Raw genomic sequence first — 23,315 nt, forward strand, 5'->3', positions numbered from 1 at the left:
TTATTCCTCTTTCTGGTTAACTAAGAAAGAATTGCTACCATTATCTTTAAAATACTATGAGGCATACTACTGCACAAATGCACAAAAGAGGCAGTCCTTGCTTCAGAGAGCTTACAATCTAGTCAAGACACACAGACACCTGCAAAAAGCCCTAGGGTCCTGCTTTAATAGGGTTACCAAATTTTTGCTTCAAAAAAAGCGGCTGTGTGGTCCCGCCCCCAACTCCAGCCACACACAAACCTCATCTCTTCAGGGCCACATCTGGGGGGCATCTGCGCATGCGACGCGATGACATCACATGCGCATAACGTCGCTGTGTTGCATGTGCGCATGCACAGATGCCCTCCAGACGGGGGCCCCGATCTCACACTTTTCAAAACCCGGACCAAGTGCCGGGTTTTGAAAAGCTGTCTGGACGCCTGAACAGTCCTCTAAAACGAAGACATGTCCGGGTAAATCCAGACGTCTGGTGGTAACCCTATGCTTTATGAGTACTTGAAGTGATACCTAGAGGTTCTACTAGGTTCCCCATAAAACAATGAGTGTAATATAAGGTGTTATCATTAGTGCACCAGGTATTATATGGGATTGCGGTTGTCTAGTTTCTATCACTGTGGGAGGTTTACAAGCCTGGAAGAGCTTTGAGATCAGTAGTAGAGAATGACACGGTGACAAAATTCATCACCGTTCCCGTCCCCGCGGATAACCGCGGGAAATCATCCCATGTCATTTTCTAGTGTCTATTTCAACCTCAGTCCTTCTACACCAGCATTCTTCAAAGCAAAGCTTGTGGGTCAGTGGTTGTGGCCATTCATACTCTGATTCTTATGTGAGCCAAGGATAATGAAGCCATTGTGACATCACTGATGTGATTGGCTCTTAGGCACTGGTGGAATGAGGCATTATGACATCACAATATCTGCTCTGGATACCAGAGACTGTCATTCTGTAGTGTCTGTTTCAACCTCGGTCCTTCTACACCAGCATTCTTCAAAGCAAAGCTTGTGGGTCAGTGGTTGTGGCCATTCATACTCCGATTCTTCCTTCTCTCCTTAAAGAATGACATGAAGATGGTTTACCGCGGTTATCCGCAGGGACGGGAACGGTGATGAATTTTGTCACCGTGTCATTCTCTAGCTCAGTAGGAGCCATAAAATTAATAGCTACCATGGAAAGGGGAGTACGTTATGTGGCCACAAAATCTAAAATATTTTCGGCAGCCGGAGTGAATATATGGAATGCGCTGGTTGGACAATTAAGGCTATGAACCGACTTGCCCTAAGTTCAAGAAATTACTAAAAACCCAGTTGCTTGTTGACATCTATACAAATCACTCTAGATAATATTTATAAATGAGCTGTATAGATGGTGTAGGTAGATACGCAAACAAGATTTGATAAGCTCAGAATCATGGAGGTGGTAACTGGGGAGACCCCAACATTGCCGCCTCATCGCCCAATCATCGCTTATGAAACAATGAACAACTTTATATTGTAATTTTATAAAAGATGCCAAAAAGGCTAAAGATCTTAAATGGTGTACATCATATCGTTTAAAAGAACTCAGCAAACTTATCTTGTTAGCTTGTAGGTTCCGACGTGCCACGTTTCGTTCCTGCCTCAGGGAACCAACGAAAATCTATAAAGAGTTTTCATATGGTGGGCGTCATAGATTCATAGGTAGTAACACATGTCTCACATAAAGAACGGAGAGCATTTCACACAGCTTCTGTCTTATTGATGATTGGGCGGTGAGGCGGCAATATTGGGGTCTCCCCAGTTAGCATATCAAATCTTGTTTGCGTATCTACCTACACCATCTATACAGATCCGGGCAGGTCTGACTGATTCAGTAAACTTAAACAAGCAGATGAGGGCGATCGGAGGAATGCCCCCATCTGCCTGCACGGCTCGCACATGCCCAGACCATAGGAGCAGCGATCTTTTTATGCTCAAATGATTTTTATTATTTCAACAATAAACAAGCAAATACAAGTAGCAGAATCAGCCAGTAAATAACATTGCAAGCACATCCCCCCCCCTCCCCGTCCCCATCCCTCCCCACCCCGAGAGTCCAGAGCCATGTCAAACCTAAAGATTCAAGAGTCTACTGCGAGCACGCGGTGTGAGGTCCAGCCAGAAACATTCCCAGGTCTGACAAAATCTACGACCCAGTCCATGATCCAAGTCTCCCACCAGTCTCCGCTCCAGCGTAGCATGAATTATCATCAAGGATCTCCATTGGGCATAGGACGGGGGATCACGGGACAGCCAGTCAGTGAGGATTGCTTTCTTCCCCATCAAGAGCACTCTGGTTACGAAAGCTGACATTCCCATGGGTGCAGCGATCTTTTTAAAAAAACTTTTTTTACTTTTGACTTCGGGGAAACGCCGCCACCTCCACTGACCCCAATCTGCATGGCTCCTAAAAGCTGTCCTGCTTTTGCCAGCTTCCGCCCTCACAAAAAGATAAATGGAGCCCGTGGTTTTAACCGGTGGGTTAAAACCACAGGCTCGCTAGGCGGGGAAGGGCAGGAGAACGGCAATGCGGCAAGGGAAGATCGAGGCAGAGCAGGGCGGCATGAAGGCGAGCAGCAGAGATAGCAGGGCAACATTCGGGGCGAGCAGGCAGGAGAGATTGCAGGGCAGAGAGCAGGGCTTCCAATCGGAAAGACGTTTTTGACTGGTCCCCAGCAGTTGCTTCCTCAGGTGATCGGCCAGCCCAGTCGGATTGGAAATTTGGTGTAGTGAATCGGGTCGCTATCCAATTTGCATGCATTTCACCTCATTGCATGCAAGGATTCCAAGCGGATCGCAGGATAAGTAAGTGAATCAGGCCAGAGGGAAATTTGATAGTTAAGTGGTCGCAAACCGATCGGTACATGATCGGTTTGCTTAATGAATATAGCCCTTTGTCTGAACACTCTTGAATATCTTTCTGACTTGTTAATTAAACAGGAACATCAGTGCTTTCTTTTTTTTTTGTTCTTCTCAGTGCTGTTTATTACAGCTTCCTACACTTCAGATGGTTAAATTAATCTTCACAAGGAAGATAGCCTTTAGCTATTTCGGACCTTTCTTGTGGAACCGACTACCTGGTATTATCAACAATGTAATCTTATTTGTGTTTTTGCAAAGTGATGAAGATTTGGATCTTTGAAACCGATTTTTGTTAAGCTGGATTGAGGCCATATGAGTACTGTTGAATTGGGTAATTTGTATTTTATATTATGATTGTTTTATTTTTATTAATTCTGTTTTGTATATTGTTTATTTTATTGAACACCACTTTAAAACTTCTGTATTAAGAAGTCTATCAAACAATAAATCCAATCTAATAATTCTCCATCATCTGTAGTGGTCAGGGTGAGCAGAGCCAGTCCCACCAGTTAGTGACTGAGTTTCACATGTGATACCAGTTTTCTGGCCAATGATGTGGAGGTGGTGGTTTGAGCTTGAGCTCTGCCAATAAAACCTGAGGCTTTTTCTTCCATTTGAGCAGACTTTCAGCTATCTTTAAGTGGAGATTTTTTGCACTACTTTATTTATATTTTCCCACTTCACCTTTTGCAATATTGTATGTATGTATGTATGTTCCAGCATAACTCTGAAACGCATGGAGAGATTTCAACCATACTTGGTATACATATCACTTACTATCTGGGAAAAAATACTAAATAAAGAATCGGATGTGAAAGCCATAAAGAAAAACTGCTTGAGATAAGTAACTCAGCTGCCTATTAAATAAATAATACACTTTGTATATGGTTCAATCTTAAACTTTATACGATTGAATTTTAGTATAGTATTTAAGTTTCACTTTTAAAAGTTTTGGACTTTTAATCACAATATTTAAGCTTCACTTAAGAAAAGTATCAAAAAATCAAATTTAAGTTATTTGGCCTACAACTGGAGTATGGAGCTGTAAGAATACGCTGACCGTCTAGTCCAGTGATTCCCAACCCTGTCCTGGAGGAACACCAGGCCAATCGGGTTTTCAGGCTAGCCCTAATGAATATGCATGAGAGAGATTTGCATATGATGGAAGTGATAGGCATGCAAATTTGCTTCATGCATATTCATTAGGGCTAGCCTGAAAACCCAATTGGCCTGGTGTTCCTCCAGGACAGGGTTGGGAACCACTGGTCTAGTCCATGATAGGACTTTGCGTATGCTCCGAATCTGAGGCCCGGTTTCCTTAATAGGATTATGATACCTACACAGTGTATTTTTCATATTAAGTGGTAATTACTTTGTATATGAGTAAGCGATATTTTGACCACTTGGGTTGATTATATTTAGTTTATACACATTCTAAGGATGCCATTTTTTGCATCAAGTTACTGCATTCTTAATAAATAATAAAGCTCATTTTTCCACTGATAAAATGAAGGAAGTGTCTGGAGATTTCCAAGCACACATTTCCTAGCTAAAAGGCACTTTTTTCTTTTTTTGCAACAATCTACAGATTCTTTTGGGCCAGATTCTGTAAATGACAACGTGAAAAAGGGTGCTGGTGGTGTGTCAATCACGCCTAGGTGCTGTTTACAGAATTACACCTTAAAGCACTTATCACAAAATGTAGGTGCCGGTAATATACCGTATTTTCACGCATATAACGCGCGCGTTATACGCGTTTTTACCTACCGCGCATACCCCTCGCGCGTTATATGCGTGAGCGCGGTATACAAAAGTTTTAAAACATAGTTCCCACCCCGCCCGACGCCCGATTCACCCCCCCAGCAGGACCGCTCACACCCCCACCCCGAACGACCGCTCGCACGCGCTCCCACCCGCACCCGCATCCACGATCGGAGCAAGAGGGAGCCCAAGCCCTCTTGCCCGGCCGACTCCCCGACGTCCGATACATCCCCCCCCCCGGCAGGACCACTCGCACCCCCACCCCGAAGGACCGCCGACTTCCCGACAATATCGGGCCAGAAGGGAGCCCAAACCCTCCTGGCCACGGCGACCCCCCTAACCCCACCCCGCACTACATTACGGGCAGGAGGGATCCCAGGCCCTCCTGCCCTCGACGCAAACCCCCCTCCCCCCCCAACGACCGCCCCCCCCCAAGAACCTCCGACCGCCCCCCAGCCGACCCGCGATCCCCCTGGCGACCCCCACGACCCCCCCACCCCCCTTCCCCGTACCTTTGGTAGTTGGCCGGACAGACGGGAGCCAAACCCGCCTGTCCGGCAGGCAGCCAACGAAGGAATGAGGCCGGATTGGCCCATCCATCCTAAAGCTCCGCCTACTGGTGGGGCCTAAGGCGCGTGGGCCAATCAGAATAGGCCCTGGAGCCTTAGGTCCCACCTGGGGGCGCGGCCTGAGGCACATGGGCCCAACCCGACCATGTGCCTCAGGCCGCGCCCCCAGGTGGGACCTAAGGCTCCAGGGCCTATTCTGATTGGCCCACGCGCCTTAGGCCCCACCAGTAGGCGGAGCTTTAGGATGGATGGGCCAATCCGGCCTCATTCCTTCGTTGGCTGCCTGCCGGACAGGCGGGTTTGGCTCCCGTCTGTCCGGCCAACTACCAAAGGTACGGGGAAGGGGGGTGGGGGGGTCGCCAGGGGGGTCGCGGGTCGGCTGGGGGGGCGGTCGGAGGTTCTTGGGGGGGGCGGTCGTTGGGGGGGAGGGGGGTTTGCGTCGAGGGCAGGAGGGCCTGGGATCCCTCCTGCCCGTAATGTAGTGCGGGGTGGGGTTAGGGGGTCGCCGTGGCCAGGAGGGTTTGGGCTCCCTTCTGGCCCAACTACCAAAGGTACGGGGAAGGGGGTGGGGGGGTCGTGGGGGTCGCCAGGGGGGTCGCGGGTCGGCTGGGGGGGCGGTCGGAGGTTCTTGGGGGGGGCGGTCGTTGGGGGGAGGGGGGGTTGCGTCGAGGGCAGGAGGGCCTGGGATCCCTCCTGCCCGTAATGTAGTGCAGGGTGGGGTTAGGGGGTCGCCGTGGCCAGGAGGATTTGGGCTCCCTCCTGGCCCGATATTGTTGGGGAGTCGGCGGTCCTTCGGGGGGAGGGATGTATCGGACGTCGGGGGGGGCATCAGGCTTTCAGGATGGGGACAGACCTTCAAGGGGGGACAGTGCACGGAAGTCAGGGGGGGTGAACGGAGAGTCGGGACAGCGCACGGAAAGTCAGGGCGGGCGAAAGGAGCGTCGGGCAGCATGCGCGGTATACCCGTGAGCGCGGTATACCAAAGTTTTTGTACATATCATCGTGATTTCTGCGCGCTATACCCGTGTGCGCGTTTTATACGGGTGCGCGTTATTTGCGTGAAAATACGGTAATTCTTTTGAGAATTGCGCCTAGCGGCACCTGTCTTCACCCCCAAACACACCCATTTAGGCAGCAACTCATCAAAAGTATGCCGGACATTGGTGCGCTGACAATCACGCTTCAACATTTGTGCGCAATTTGCACCACCACTCTGAGGCCTTCCCGTTTGCGCTTTGAGAGGATGGGGGGGGCAGAAACCCCCCCCCACTAAACTTACAACTCCTCGCGTTCCTGTTTAGGGTGTGTGTGTGGGGGAACCCCCCCCCCCCCCCAGTAAACTTAAATGTCGCACTCCCCTCCCGCTCTTCCACCCGGCTCCTCCCGCTCTCAGGGAGGAGAACCTTCCCCCTCTACAATCACGCTCTCATTCGGGGGATGCCGACGCAGTCTCAATTTCAACATTGCCGACCCCCCCCACCCACACTACACTTACAATTTCACCACAAAAACCCCACTCCCTTCATGCGCGCACTTGTCGGTACACGCATTTGACGGACCGGAATTGTTGGAGCGCAATAATCCTGCACACTATTGAAGGTGTACCCATTTAGGCCATGCAATAGGCACCTACGTATTATAGGCCAATTGATTATTTTCCCCCAATTATGACCCTGTTAAAGCTCGATTAGTTAATTAACCCCACCTTTTACAAAACCATAGTGCGGTTTTTAGCGCCGGCCGAGGCGGTAACAGCTTTGACACTCGTAGAATTCCTATGAGCGTTGGAGCTGTTACCACTGTGGCTGGCACTAAAACCCACGCTACGTTTTTTATAAAAGAGGGGGGAGGGGTAAGGAAGGTGTCGATTTAGGCACTTCTTACAGAATCTGGCCCTTTGTAAATAAAAAGCTGTGCCACCACTTTATCAAAAAGACACAGTTCAGGGGGCAATATCCCTATCCTATATAATAAAACCCTAGCTGCGCTTGTGCACTTACCTGCATGCTTCCGTGATCTCTGATCTCTGATCAGTAGGTCCGTGGTCAGCAGGAATGCGGATGTGGCGGCCAAAGCGGAGAAACACAGCACAGCCGGCGACTCCCCCCCCTCCCGCCCTCACTCACCGCCAAAACCACAACCGCCAAAGCCTCTTCCTTCTCGCCGGCTCACCCATGTTTCAATTAAGAGAAAAGCGCTGCACCGCACTAATGCTGGCTTCGCCGTCTTCTGTCCACTGCGGCCCGCCCTCTTTGACTACTTCCTGTTTCCGCTAGGGTTGGCCGCAGTGGAGAGAAGACGCCGAAGCCAGCGGTAGCGTGGTGAAGCGCTTTTCTCTCAATTTCAATGTGGCGGCTGGGAAGGGGGCGGCGAGAAATGCTGCTGCTGCACAGGGAAGGCCAGGAAATGCTGCTGCTGCTGCACAGGAAAGGCCGGGAAATGCTGCTGCTGCACAGGGAAGTGTGTGTGTGTGTGGGGGGGGTAAATGCTGCTGCTGCAAAGGGAAGGGTGGGAAATGCTGCTTCTGCATAGGGAAGTGTGTGTGTGTGTGTGTGTGTGTGTGTGTGGAAATGCTGCTTCTGCACAGGGAAGGCCTGGAAATGCTGCTGCTGCACAGGGTAGTGTGTGTGGGGGGGGGAAATGATTTTGCTGCACAGGGAAGGGTGGGAGGGAAATGCTGCTGCTGCACAGGGAAGTGGAGGGGACGGAGAGGGAAAGGGGGCCTGGGAGCAATCTTGGTTTGCTTTGGGGGAGGGGAGATAGAAGGGGGCCATGGAGAGACAGAAAGACAGGCAGGCAGGCAGCGCATTAGAACGAAAGACAGACGCACCGAAAGACAGCAGGCAGGGAGAGAGACAGAAAAAAAGAAAGAAAGGCAGACAGACAGGTGCCAGAGAGAGAACCAGAAAGAAAGAAGGACAGACAGCGGGAGGGAGAAAGAAAGAAAGGAAGAGAGACAGGGCAGGGAGAGACACAGAAAGTAAGAAAGAAAGAAAGACAGATAAGACATATATTCTAGCACCCTTTAATGTAATGGGCTTAAACACTAGTTATTTTATAAAGACACACAGGTGACGAATAGGCACCTGCTTACTCTACAAATCTAATCAATTTGTTATCAAATTACCCTTGTTAAGAATGGCATTTGCTCAAAATGAGCTCAGGTTTGAAGCCTGCAACCAGTAAAGCCAGACTTTAAGGCTTCAAAGTAGCACTAACTATTAATATTTAGAATCAAACAAGGCAGCTGGTACATTTTGTACTTCTGCTCATTCCACCTTGCTCCTGTGCAAAGGATCAGTGCAGTAAATTTTTTTAATCATTAAACTTAAACATAAGCATAAAAGCATTTACCTGAGACTGCCAGCGTCTGTGTGCTACCATTAGTTGGGGTCTGCTGGAGAGCCAGGTTTAGCTGCCGGAGGGCACCGTCAGAAGGGGTGCGCCGGTGACCACGTGTCGCTGTTGTTGCCATGGCTGCACTAACATGGGTGGGCGTGAGGGACTGTCGGGGATCCCTCTTGAAGCTCTCGGCTTTGAAGTCCACCAGGGGGTTAGTGCGGGCTCCCTCAGTCCCCTCATCGCTGTCAGAAGGAATCAGAGACTTTGTAGAGTTACAGTCGGAGATGGACGACAGGGACAGGAGAGTGACAGAACTGGTGGGTTCTGGGCTAGTGCTACGTCGGAGCCGGCCTGCCCGCTGGAATAGCCCCTCCCTCTTCTTTCTTTCCTCCTGTTGTGCCTGTGCCCGGCCCAGCTCCAGCAAGTCACCACTGCCTCCACCCAGAGCTACGGAGGCAAGAATTGAGGCACAACCCAGCAGTGCCAACTCGCATTTTCTGCGCAGTGAGCAGCGTCTGGTACCTTCGGCAAAGGTACCTGTGGAGGCAGCCACATGCCCTGGGTCATCAAAGCTGGACTGGTTCTGGAGAGGCAGAGAGAGGTAGGACTGAGTGGAACAGGGCGAATAGGGTGTGCTGCCCTCGACGTCAATATATTCCTCTGCCAAGAAATTCCACACAAAAGAAAAGGACATTAAGACCTAAAGTAGTGATGGCAATCTGCCTTCTGGCTGATGTAATATATATCCCTTTGGACAGCTGGATATCTGACAGGCTATGATCTCTCTCCTCAGACCAATATAAGAATTATAGAGATGCTGAACATGAGCCACTGAAGCCACATAGCAAGAGAACAGTACTTTTTGACCCCCCCCAACGATCCAACCCCCACATTTTTAACCCTGGTGTTTTATTTTATTTTATTTTCAAAATTTCTTCTCTGCTTAATAACTAAGCAGATAACAATGATAGTTTCGATACATACAAACATAGCATATTCTTTTAAGGACAAGGTTTGATGATACTGTTTTTGCTAACAAAGCCTTCCCAATAATATGCTAATAAAAAGCCTTAACAAATAACAAGGTTTTTAATTGTTATGAATGGCATTTGCTCAAAATGGTATTTTGTCCCTGCCTGTTTGACCCCACTGCTTTGATACAGCCAGTGTCCTCACGTTTTTCTCCCTCTACTTTTCCCATTTTGGGCTTTCCTGTATATTCCTTTTTCTTTCCTTAGCCCTCTCTTTCCCCCTCCTTTTTTGCCTCCTTAACCCTCTCTTCCCCGCAGTGACGTACCTAGCATATGTGACACCTGGGGCCTATCATTTTTTGACACCCCCCCATCTATATGAAAAATATGATTTTTAGTAACAATCCACATATCGCACAACAAGAGTGTACCTAGGAAAAGGAAGCATCTTAAACACTGCAGAGAACACCAACACATACATTGTAAAACTAAACAAGCTAGTTCCCGCACAGTCAATTGATCCTGCAGTCAATGCCAACTGAAAAACTATGTTCTTTTCATACACACAGAACAGAGATACACCCTCGCCCAATATGGAATAATCACAAACTAAAAATTGAAATATGTAGACAAAAGTTAAACTGAACCGCCAAGAAACCAGACTCTGCATACAATGCAACACCACAATATCATAACACCACAAAAACAGTAATACATGTCTTCTAATACTGTGCAAAATATAAAGATAGTAGATGTAAATTTGAAAAAACTGATACATAACAATCACCACTTTACAAATTAACAAATAAAAATAAAACAAATAATGAGAAATAAGAAAATACCATTTTATTGGACTAATCCCCGTAAGCTCGGTCCCCATCCCCGCAAACCACCTGATTCCATCCACACAAGCCTTGAATTGTTTTATATTGAACTTATTATCTAATATAATAAAATGGTAAGCTGCGCATGCACACTTCCTATGCGTGCGTCCATTTTCCGTGAGCTGTAGCACACATAGGAAGTGCGCATGCGCGGCTTACGGTCTGGCCTCACGCGCCCTGCTCTCCACCGCTGCCGGCCGCTAGCACCCCCTGCCCTCTCCGTCGCCTCCCGGCTCCAGCGGCGTAGGCAACACTATAAACACACTGTTTCGCGCCCTTCTCTGCCGATTTCCTCTGCCGCGTCTCTGATGACATCATCGGAGACAGACGCGGCAGAGGAAATCGCCAGTAAAAGGCCGCGAAGCAGCGTGTTTAAAGTGCTGCTTACGCGGCTGGAGTCCCGAGGTTTGTCGGCAGTGGGAGGGTCAGGAGCAGGCCGGATCGACAACGGCAGTAAAAGAAGGGGGAGGGGCCGAACGGAGCAGGGAAGATAAGGTAAGAAAAGGGAAAGGGGGAGTGGGAGAAAATGCTGCTACTGCTTCTACACAGGAAAGAGGGGATAGGAGGGAAATGGTGTTGCTGCTGCATAGGGAAGTGGGATGGAAATGCTGCTGCACAGGGAAATGGGGAAAAATGACAGACAGACAGCGGGAGGGAGGGAGACAGAAAGAAAGAAAGACACAGGGCCAGGGAGAGGGACAGAAAGACAGACAGAGAATGGGGGCCAGAGAGAGTCAGCGGGAGAGGGAAAGGGGGCTGCTTTGGGGGGAGGGGTGTGCTTGGGGCAAACAGCTTTGCTCTGGGGGGAAGACAGAAGGGGCCATGGAGAGACAGGGAGAGGGATAGGGGGCTGCTTTTGGGGGGAGGGGTGTGCTGGGGGGAGACAGAAGGGGCCATGGAGACATAGGGAAAGGGGACAGACAGCTTTGCTCTGGGGGGGAAGACAGAAGAGGGCCATGGAGAGACATTTGGGGGGGAGGTGGGTGCTGGGGGCAGACAGCTTTGCTCAGGGGGAGGGGGAGACAGAAGGATACAGACAGCGGCCAAGGAGAGAGAGATAAAGAAACACAGACAGACACATCTATTCTAGCACCCGTTAATGTAACGGGCTTAAAGACTAGTATTAAAGTATAAAAAGAAACAATATTCTGTACAATTGTCAATTTATAAATCAGTGTCTTCTCCCCACTCTCTCTTCCCCATTTCCCTTCAGCATCCTCAGTCCACTCTCTCTCCACTTTCCTTAAGCGCACGCACATAAAAACATGCAAGTAATTTTATATCATTTTCATTCTATTCATTCATAGAAATTAAAGTTTAAATGATGTCATTCACATAACAAAACATGATTTTACAAAAATAATTCCCTGCACAGTCAAGCCTGTAAGTATTACTAGATGTCTTTCAGCAGCTCCCCTCCCTCCCTCCCCCTTACCTTCGTGGCCAAGCCAAAATGATCTACCAACAATAAAATTTTGAAAACACAAAGCACACTGTACGCAGAGAAAATGTTAATTATCATTTATATTCCGCGGGTTTTCAAAGAGGTCAAGGCATTGTCACCTTAGTAACAACTATGTTCAAATATATTTTATTGAGCAATCATGAAAGACAACAGAATGCCACAACAAGAGCAAAACCAGCTCAAAAGAGTTTGAAGTATTCCCCCCAAATAGCCTCCCTCCCCACCACCCAACCCAAGCCACCCCTCCCCCACCCAACCCAAGCCACCCCTCCCCCACCCAATCCCACCCCTGGGTCCTCCTTCCAATTACCAAAAATAAACAAAGAACAAACTCCACACAAAAGTAAGCAAAGAATTAGCAGTACAAAAAGCATCAATTAAGTATCCGGCTACGAGCCAGAGGGGTCAAAGTAGTCCAGAAGGGTTCCCAAGTAGTCTGAAAAAGGCGGCCCTGACGAGAGGACAAATCAGCCACATCCCGTCGCTCCCACATCAAGAGAGCAATCATGCGGCTCCTCCAAAGGGAATAGTCCGGAGCTTCAACTTCCAGCCATTTCAGCAAGATACATTTCAAAGCAATCAGGATAGACCACTTGAGGAAAGCTGCAACCCCTTTGGAACGTGGAAAGTAGTGAGGAATAGTCCCAAACAAAAGCAAAGGGGAACTGCGGATGGTAACATGCCAAAGAGTCTCAACAAAAGCAAAGATAGCAGTCCAAAAATGCTGTACCTAAGGACACGTCCAAAACATGTGTCCCAAACTGGCTTCCGGAGCCTGACAACGAAGGCAGGCAGCGGTTTAAACGAAAATGAGCCAAATAAGCTCTTTTAGGAGAGATAAATAAACGAAAAATCAATTTAAAATGTTGCTCCCAAAAGGTGGTATATTTTCGAAATGCTGGCAGACGTCGGACAGCCTGCAGGAGTATGTCCGAAGGCAAGTCTACAGCAAGATCGCAAGACCAAGCATCTTGCAGCCGAGAATGGTCAAACAAAGGGCATTCATCTTTCAAGTGGCGACGATGGAACTTGAGAGGGACCGGCTCCTGCGAACCAATGGTAAAGGCCGTAGACAACGACTCCTGGCATGAGGCTTGTAAGGAACTAGGAGGTAAGGAAGAAATGTAATGATGGATTTGCATGTAAGCAAAAAAATCGGAAGGGGGAATATCAAATTCTGTTCGCAATTGAGCAAAAGATTTAGGTGTACCATCATCATTAACCAAATGAAATAGATAGTGAATGCCCTTTGCTTCCCACCGAACAAAACTCGGCCCATCAATCCCAGGCAGAAAAGAACCATTAAAGCGAAGAGGTAGAAAGGGAGAGACAGAGGAAGAAAGAGTGTGAAATTTACAGACCCAACGCCAAACCTTCTTCAAGGGTCGATGCAATACTTTCATAGAAAGAGATTCAGGTAGAAGAGAAGGGACAGAATGCAGATAGGCACTAAAGTGAGCAGAAGAAAAACAAGAAAGTTCTAGAGAAGTGTTAGTGAAAGCTGAAGTACCCCGAAAGAGGTCATTAATATGTCGCATGCCACAACCAATCGTCAAATAACGAAGATTCAATAAGCCCAAACCCCCTCTATACCAGGGAGTCGCCGCCCGCTTATAAGACAAACGTGGTCTCTTACCAGCCCAAAGAAATTTCTGTACTAGGCGCTCTATTCTTCGCTCATCACGATAAGTCAAATAAAGGGGAAGGACCTGAAAAACATAAAGCCAACAGGGAACTAAGAGCATATTATACAAGTGTACCCGGCCCAAAAGCGAGAAAGGAAGAGATTCCCAGAGGTGCAACTTATTGTGTAAAGCTTGAAACAGCGGCGTGACATTTAACCTGTACAAATCAGATAAATCTAACGGAATCGTAACCCCTAAATACCGTAAAGTGGAATCAGCCCAACGGAGAGGGAACGCACCCCTCCAGGAAGTGCGTAAATCCGGCGGAAAAGGTAAGGCCATGGATTTATCCAAATTAAGAGACAGCCCTGAATAAAACCCAAATTCAGAAATGAGATCCAGAGCTGCCGGGAGAGAATCTTCAGGATGGGTAAGAATTAAGAACAGATCATCTGCATACGCCAGAGTCTTAAGTTCAAAGTCGCCAACTGAGAGACCTCGAACTTCCGCGAATCCCCGAAGAGTGCATAACAAGGGTTCCAAAGAAAGAAGAAACAGAAGAGGGGAAAGAGGGCAACCCTGTCGGGTTCCACGAAGAATAGGGAAAGAATCCGAGCGGGTCCCATTAACCAGCAAAGAAGCATGCGGATTAGAGTAAAGGGAACTTACGGCATCTAAAAAGAATCCCCCGAGCCCCACATACTCCAAGGTACGAAACATAAACGACCAATGAATACTATCAAACGCCTTGGAGGCATCTAGGCTAACAAATAAGGTCGGAATTTGGCGAGATTGGCACTGGGCAAGAGCGAAAAGGACCTTACGGACATTGTGTACAGACTGACGGCCCCTAACAAAGCCAACCTGATCCTCATGTATAAGCTGTGGTAAATGAGGAGCAAGACGATCAGCCAGCATGCGTGCAAAGAGCTTGAGGTCAACGTTTATTAAAGAAATGGGGCGGTAGGACCCAGGCAAGTCCGCTTCTTTACCCGGCTTCAAGAGTAAGGTAATAAGTGCCTCATTCGCAAAGCGCGGAAAGGAACCCCGGGCAACAGCTTCATTAAAATATGCCAACAAAGGTCCAGAAAGAGAAGGAGAAAGGATCCGATAGAAGTCACCCGAGAACCCATCTGGGCCAGGCGCCCGATCAGAGCGGAGCGATTTAATAGCTGATTCCAATTCAGCTGCCCGGAACGGACTATTAAGCGAAGAAACCGAAGCCTCCGACAAACGAGGGAGCCCAGAAGAGTGAAGATAGTCTGTCACCATCTCCAAAGAAGCATCTTCCGAAGCGTCATATAACCGACGAAAAAAGTCAAATAAAACCCCGGAGATTTCAGAAGTCTGGGACACCACTCCACCACCCTTGGTCCGTAAAGTCAAAATTGGTTTCCTCCCAGTCTTAGCGTTAACCAAACGAGCCATAAGGCGGCCGGGTTTATTCCCATAGCGATGAAAACGATGTTGGTAAAAAGCTTTACATTTTTGAAAACGAGAATGAAGAAGGGAGTTCAAGGCCACCTGGGTAGACAGATAACAGTCACGAGTCTCCTGGGAAGGGTGAAGAGAAAAGGACCGCTTCGCCAAACGCAAGGCCCGTTCGAGAGTAACAATCCCCTGATTAATACGCCTGGAACGGGCACACAGAAATGAAATGATATGACCCCGAATCACCGTCTTCCCAGCCTCCCAAAACAAAATAGGATCATCCAAGTGGGAAGCATTATTCGCGGAATAGTCATCCCATTGGGCCTGCAAAAAGGTACGAAATTCCGTGTCCTGTGCAAGATAGAAGGGAAACCGCCAGAACGACGCTCGGAGGTATGAAGAATCCAAGAAAACATCTATCCATATAGGGGCATGATCCGATATAGACAGAGGTCCTATCTCAGCCGATTGAACGGAAGGAAACAAAGAGGAAGACAAGAAGATATAATCCAAACGAGACCAAGAGCCATGGGCACGAGAAAGATGAGTGTAATCGCAGACTTCAGGGTGCAGGAGACGCCAAGGGTCTACAACCGAAAGAGAGTCACAAAAATCTGAAAGAAGGTGACCCTTAGAACCCAAGGAAGAAACAGGAGATCCGGATTTATCCTGATCAGGAGCCATGACCAAGTTAAAATCTCCCAGGAGAAATAGAGGATCACCAGGGAAACGAGAACAAAGTTGGAGCAACCGCTGCAAGAAGGCTGATTCACCAGAATTGGGGCCATAAACCACTAACAAAAGATATGAGCGCCCACCCAAGGTAAGACGTAAGAGCAGGGATCTGCCGTCGGACTCCTTATCCAGAACCTGGACACCAATGGGAGAAGACTTGCGGACCAACACAGCAATGCCCCCATGACGGCCCGATGAGGAAGCAAAATACACCTCTCCCACCCAGGACCGACGCAACTTAAGATGTTCAGCATCGGTTAGTCTAGTTTCTTGTAGACATGCAATATCTGAGTGACAACGCTGTAGAGCTGCAAGTATTTTGGATCTCTTAACAGGCGACGTAATCCCCCCTACATTCCAAGATGTAATTCTAAAAGGGGTACTCACAGCGGAAAGGCAGGAAAGATGCAAGAAAAGAAAAAGGAATCCAAAAGAAAACTACCCCAAGGGCCCAGCCCCCCCCCAGAGTAGCAGTGACCACCAAAGAAGAACAATGCAACAAATATGGAGCAAAAGAGCACAGCAAAATTGAGGCAAACCCTGTGAAGGAGGACCCCCCACCCTCCCCAACCCACCCCCCGTTCCCCAAACCCCCCCACCCCCCAGAAACAAACCCTCCAAGAACCCTTCCAGAATGAAACCCTCGTCCCACACACGTGGAACAAAGATAGAGTCACAAAGATGCAGGTAGGGCCCCAAATCCCTCAAACCCATCCCCATCCTAGACAAGCAGAACATCCCATCCATCCATCACACACTCCGAAGGAGCCATAGGAGAGCGAAGCGAAAAAACAAAATAACCCCCAAACCCGGGGAGTAACACAGTCCAATGCCAGCTGGCCTAAAGGATCACCAAGAAGCCTCCCAAGGGGCGTGTAATCCAAACAATCATAATACAGTCAACCCCACTGGCACAATGCTAAAAGTGAACAAACACCAACCCCCAGGCACACAAATACTCCCCCCCCAGCACTCATGCCCAGCAATACACACACATGTCCGCCCCAAACAAACGTAGCTCCCACAAACATACGCCCACCCGCCAAAAGAAACAAACCCCCGACTCAGGCAGGAAACCAACTCCCCCCCATGTACACAATACCCATATAACCCTTTAAGAACATCCACACCTACCAAGGACACCTAAAAATGCCCTAAATAGAAACAGGAAAAGTACAAAACAGCAAATCCAGGCACACACCTCCAGAATGACCAGTTACAGTAAAAACAGAAAATATAACAAGAATGGGCCAGAAACCAGCCCAAACTCTGGGTGAAAAGGAATAGTCAAAGTCCAAGAGGCCAAAAGGCCAAAAGAAAGCAATCTGGAGCAATGCTCAAAGGGCTAACAATGGCCCAAACAGAGTAGAGCCACTCAAATGTGGGAGAATAGCACCAATCAACAATTCTGCTACAGAACTCAGGTGGCCGATGAGGGTCCCGCTTCTCCCGGTAGGGAATCCAGGTAGTTCTGTGCCTCCTCTGCGGTAGCAAAAACCTGCCATCCTGTAGAAGTCCAAACTTTTAATTGCGCCGGGTAGAGAAGTTGAAATCGATGCTTCTGATCAAACAAAGCAGAGCACACTCGGGAGAAGCGCCGCCTGCGCTCCTGCAGTGCCGGAGAATAATCTTGGAACAGGCGAACCGGAACTCCATCATACTGAAGCGTATTCCTCTTCTGTCGGTATTGCTTCATCAACTCAGCCTTCACGGCTGAGTTGTGGATCTTAAAGATGGTGACCCGAGCTCGATCACTGCCATCAAATCGCCGGCCCAGGCGGTGCGCCCGATCGAGTTGCAAGGGGCCCACACCAGCCGGAAGAGGGAACTCCGTCCGGAGCCAGGACTCCAAAGCAGTGAGCAGGCGGGATTCAGGAACCGCTTCAGGGAGGCCAATCAAGCGCAAGTTGTCCCGTCTTGAGCGGTTTTCAAGATCTTCCAGCTTGTCCGCTTGCCGCTTTAATTGCGCCTGCATCGCCGCCAGATCCACAGAGGAAGCAGAGTGGGCATCCTCCACCTGTGAGACCCGGTGCTCAAGCTCGCCTGTTCGCCGCGTGGTCTCCCCCAAAAGAGTCTCCAACGATGTTAATTGACCAGACAGTTGGTCAAATCGGGAATCCAAGGCCCGCACGACCGAGGCAGACAGTGCAGCTATGTGAGCCTCCGACAAGGGGAGCGCGGAACCGGAGTCACCCGCCGCCATCTTGCAATCCGGCCACGCCGATCTGGTCTCCCTGTCTCTTGTAGAACGGCACGATTTGCTGCTCATGGCCGGGCTAGGCACAATGGGAGACCTGTCCATGTACTCCCCCGATCGGGCAGTTAAGATCCGAGCCAGAAAAATCGCAGGAACAGGTTCAAAGGGACCTGGGGCCCCGGAGCACGAGCAAGGCACGTCCCGCTCGGCTCAACACATCACGTGACCCTTAGTAACAACTATACAAAAATAGACAAATATACCCCCTCCCTTTTTACTAAACCGCGATAGTGGTTTTTAGCGCAGGGAGCTGCGCTGAATGCCCCACGCTGCTCTCGACGCTCATAGGCTCCCAGCATTAAAAACCGCTATTGCGATTTAGTAAAAGGGGGCCATAGTGCAAAATATAGACAGCATATATAAATTCTCAAAACGGACACATTTTGATCACTAAATTGAAAATAAAATCATTTTTCCTACCTTTGTTTCATCAGTCTCTGGTTGCACTTTATTCTTCTGACTGTGCATCCAATATTTCTTCCCTTCTTTCAGCCTCCTGTATGCTTCCTCTCCTCCAGACCTCATTCCCTCCCCCAACGTTTTCTTTGTTTCATCCTGCCCCCTTCTTCTTTTCTCTCTCTATGCCCCCTTTCTTTCTTTCTCTGTCTCTTTCTCTCTCTCCGTGCCCCATTTCTTTCTTTCATCCTGCTCCCTTCTTTCTTTCTCTCTCCATGCCCCTTTTCTTTCTCTCTCTCCGTGCCCCATTTCTTTCTTTCATCCTGCTCCCTTCTTTCTTTCTCTCTTCATGCCCCTTTTCTTTCTCTATGTCTGTCTTTCTCTCTCTCCATGCCCCATTTCTTTCTTTCACCCTGCCCCCTTCTTTCTTTCTCTCTCTCTCTCCATGCCCCCTTTCTTTCTCTATGTCTGTTTTTCTCTCTCTCCGTGCCCCATTTTTTTCTTTCTTTGTTTTACCCTGCCCCTTTTCTTTCTTTCTCCCTGCACTCCCCCATGCTACCGCCATTGGGAAACATGCTGCTGCCACCATCGCCGGGGAAAGGCTGCCACTGCAGCCATCGAGAACAGGCCGGCGCCGAGTTCTCTCTCCCTGCTTTTCTTCCCCGCGGGGCCGACCAACTCTCGCCGTCCGACGTCAATTCTAACGTCGGAGAGGACGTTCCGGGCCAGCCAGACAGCGATTGATGTCGGGTGGCGAGAGTTGGTTGACCCCGGGGAAGAAAAGCAGGGAGATCTTGGCGCCGGCTTGTTCCCGATGGTATAGTGACAGCCTAGTCCCCGGTGGGTGGCCAGTTGTGCATCCCATTGGGGTGTGCACCCAGGGCGGACCGCCCCCAAGCCCCCCCTTGGTACCCCACTGCTTTCCTTCCCTCCTTTTTTGCCTCCTTAGCACTCTCTTCCCCGCCCTCCTTTTTTGCCTCCTTCCCTCTTCACCCTTAAGAACATAAGAATAGCCTTACTGGGTCAGACCTATTGATCCATGAAGCCCAGTAAGCCATTCTCATGGTGGCTAATCCAGGTCACTAGTACCTGGCCAAAACCCAAGGAGTAGCAACATTCTGTGCTACCAATACAGGGCAAGCAGTGGGTTCCCCCATGTCTTTCTCAATAACAGACTATGGACTTTTCCTCCAGGAACTTGTCCAAACCTTTCTTAAAACCAGCTACACTCTTACCTTCCTTTTACCCCAAGTATATTTTCCTTTCAATAGGCATAGTGTTTCTGCTGCTGCTCACAATACACTGTAGAATACCCCTTAGTATAGCCTTATAATGCAACAGTACTATTTGGTAGAAGCATGCAACAACCTGAGAAACCTGGGTTCAATTCCTACTGTAGCTTCTTCTGACTCTGGACAAGGCATTTAACCCTCCATTGCCCCAGGTATATAATATGTAAACTGCTTTGATTGTAACGAGAGAAAGGCAGTACAGCAGACTCTCTGTTAACTGGAACTCTCAAGCAACCAGAAAAAATTATCAAAGAAATACTGTAATACTTTAAATAAAAATGAAAAATAAAATCAATTTCTGGCAGAAATTTAAGGTGTAACAATTTTTATTGATTTACAATTTAAGCAAAAATCGACAATTACAAAAGGAACCTAGGATCAACCAGAAATACAAAAAGTCCTGAAACAACCTGCGACACCACCCGCTCAACCCACCCTCCCAACCCATCCTCCAACCCAAGAACAAGCAATGGGAGAGCCTAGAGGGCTTGTACTCTGGTAGCCCTCCAGGGGATGCATCACCTAACCCCTCCCCCCATCCCAACCTGAATGAATACAATAATCCACAGACAGGGAAAACAAAAGAAAAGGAAGAAAAAGAAGGGGAAAAAAAAGGGGGGGAAGAAGAAAAAGGAAAAAGGCAACTCGCATCTCCACCCCCCATGTGCCAAAAATATTATAAAGAGTTTAATATGGCACTTCTAGCTCGTGGAGACAATGAGTTAATATAGGGGTCCCACACACTTAGGAACTGATGTTTGCGTTTACCGCTGATATGAGCTGCCCTATGTTCCAAGAGCATGAGATCATGTAATCTATTTCTCCATGCCCAATATGATGGCGGAGTGGGACTAATCCATACCGAGAGAATCACCTTCTTCCCTAAGACCCCCCTACTTTTCTCACAAACTGACAGGAACCATGAGAAGGGAGCCGGAAGGCTTCATATTTGTCCAGCAAAAAAAACCGACCGCCGATAGCGGTAGTGCATGATCTAGAATACGGCTTCTGTACTGCAGAATAAGTTTCCAAAAGCGGTTGATTTTTGGACTAAAGACCGAAAACCGTGATAAAAAGAATGAGGTTGTTGAGAACATTTCAGACAGGTAGGGGAAGTCATGTAGCCGGAATAATAGAGCTGGCTCCGGGTAAAATAGGCTCGGTGAATAACCCAAAATTGACACTCACGAAGATCTGCGTTAACAGAAATCTCAGGAATTCTACGAATCAGAGCCAAAAGGTCCAGTGCATCCGCAGGGAGACCCAGATCCCTACACCACCGCGTTCGCAACTCATCTCTGGTGATGTGCACCCTCAATTGATGGAGATCTTTATTGAACCCAGAAACAGTGAACCCATCTTCCAAGTAGGAGGCTAAAAGCTCACAGAATCCAGAGAGTGGACATAACGCTGGAGTTGGTTATAGGCCAAGAAATCCCCACTCAGTAAAGGGCATTGAGCTTGAAGATCCACCCGTGAAAGCAAGGAGCCAGTATCAGTGAGGATATGAGTTAACAACGTTAAGCCGAAACTAGTGCTCTCCGATCCTGGTGGGAAGGACAAATTGCCCCGAATAGGCAAGTATCTAGAAACCTGAGGGTTCCCGCCCCAGGCTTTCAAGAGAAAAGACCAAATCGTCCGTAATGAACTAAGAAGCAAACTGGATTTAAAAGAGGGAGGAATTAGGGACTGAGGAACATGGAGCAATGAAAGAATATGCCAATGAGCAAACAGCGCCTTTTCCAAGGCTTTGGGGGTATATAGTCCTGTCTATCCGAGAACCAATCGCCAAGGTAATGCATCAAACATGGCAAGTTATAAGAACAGAAATCAGGTAGTTTCTGTCAGAAATTTAAGTGTAAATATGGCATGCCAGACCTGAGTATGTCCGGTAGTTTGTCTGGAACAGTTTATGGCATGGCATGGCATGGCATAATATGGGGTATAATATTAGTTACCGTATATACTCAAATATAAGATGAGAATTTTAGGCCACAAAAATGGGGGTCTCTTATAATCAGGTCAGTGCCCACCCGCCCCCCTCCTGGACTTGTTGCAGGCCTCCGCTGGGCCTGCTGTATGACCTATGGGCCGGGACAGGAGGGAAACCTCCTGTTTCCTCTCCTGGCCGACTCTGACAAATTTTTTTAACTCCCTCCTACCTCCTCCCTGCATACCTTTTGAATCCCTGGTGGTTCAGCAGTTAACAGGCAGGAACGAGCTTTCCGCACTCCTGCCCCACACAGAGCCCCTCTGAATGGCTTCTGCGAGTTCTTGCGGTCCAGTGGTGTATCAGGCAGGAGTAAGCTTTTTGCGCTCCTGCCCGGCGCTGAGCCGCTTGCTGAATGGCTGCCACCAGTTCTCGCAGGACTCGTGAGAACTGGTAGCGGCCATTCAGGGAGTGACTCAGGTCATATGGCAGGCTCAGTGGAGGCCTGCAGGACAGTGGGAGAGAGTGGGGAACAAGGTACAGGGCAGGAAGGTGTGGCAGGATGGAGAGCCTGGCAGGGCAAACAGAAACTATATTTAACCAGCATCTATCAACCCCCATGGTCTACTTTTTGTGAAATCCTATTCCTTTTCCCTTTTCAATACTAAGAAAGAAATATCTCCAAACTGACCAGACAGTTCTGCGACTAATTAGACATTGTAACAATTACACAAATTTTGAATATCTCTGTGGTGATATTGCCAGTGGTGTAGCCTAGGGTTACCATATGGCTCCAGAAATAGGACATCCGAGTTTTACTTCCACTGAAATCAATGGAAGTAAAACCCAGATGTCTCAATTCATCCTCCTTTTTCTGGAGCTATGTGGTAACCGTAGTGTACCCAGACAGCAAAATTTAATTGAGCCTGAGCACAAAATTTTCTCTGCCCTATCGTACTTCCACCTCAAAATATAAATACTTTAGCTAATAAGCTACCCCCAAGCTCTGTCTGCTAAAGATGTCCTCCAAAAGTGGTGAAAATTCCTTTTTACAAAGCTGGCAGATAGCAGCAATGTTATTGAGCACCAAATGCTGACAAATCATGCATGCTTAGTTGTCAGTGGCTCAAGGATGCCACTTCTAAATGCAGAGATTGGTAGAAAGTAGTTCTTGCCACCTTTGGAGGAGGTCCTCAGCTGGTGATGCTTGGGGATTCCCATCAACCATAGCAGGTAAGGCCCAGAAAATCAAGGATGTCAGCCCCTGATCCCTTCTCCCCTACCTGCCTCCTTGCCTCCCCTCCGATCTACCCACCTGCTATTACTATCACACCAACAAACCCTCACCAAATACAGAACATGGGACCACAAATTAGAAATAAAATATGTAGACAAGTATTGAACTGGGAACCTCAAGAAGTTAAATTTGACATGCACTGCAACACTGGAGAAATAAAATACAAATGCATTTCCTTTTCTACTGAACACAATACAAAGACATCTGCTATGTACATTTCCCAAAGCTAACACATTCTAATTAAAACATTCAAAATAAGACGGGTTGTTTATACCTTAGTTGTCTGGAAATTTTATTTTTCCATTATGTTGGTTCCAGTTTCTCTTTTCTGTCTTCTGCTAATTCTCTTTCAAGCAGCTGCTGTCCATTTGTCTTTTCTCCTGTCTTGTTCCATTCCCTCTTTACACTTGCTTCTGACATACTGATCATTCCTTTTTAACTCTTTTCTGCCTCTTTGTCTACTCAAATGTCACCTTCTCTC

General features: G+C 48.2%; 1 protein-coding gene across 3 annotated transcripts in view; it reads right to left on the reverse strand.

The window, feature by feature from the left end:
- MAP3K10 (mitogen-activated protein kinase kinase kinase 10) overlaps window positions 1-23,315 on the reverse strand; it is a 165,892-nt gene that overhangs the window by 1,407 nt on the left and 141,170 nt on the right. For 2 of the 3 annotated variants that reach the window (XM_033956249.1, XM_033956248.1), the window contains exon 10: window positions 8,564-9,211. The exons of the other annotated variant lie outside the window; for it this stretch is intronic. In XM_033956249.1, the coding sequence (XP_033812140.1) occupies window positions 8,564-9,211 (648 nt within the window). The remainder of the gene's footprint in view (window positions 1-8,563; window positions 9,212-23,315) is intronic. 3 annotated transcript variants of the gene reach the window in all.

This window comes from Geotrypetes seraphini, chromosome 8, assembly GCF_902459505.1.
Source record: "Geotrypetes seraphini chromosome 8, aGeoSer1.1, whole genome shotgun sequence".
NCBI lineage: Eukaryota > Metazoa > Chordata > Amphibia > Gymnophiona > Dermophiidae > Geotrypetes > Geotrypetes seraphini.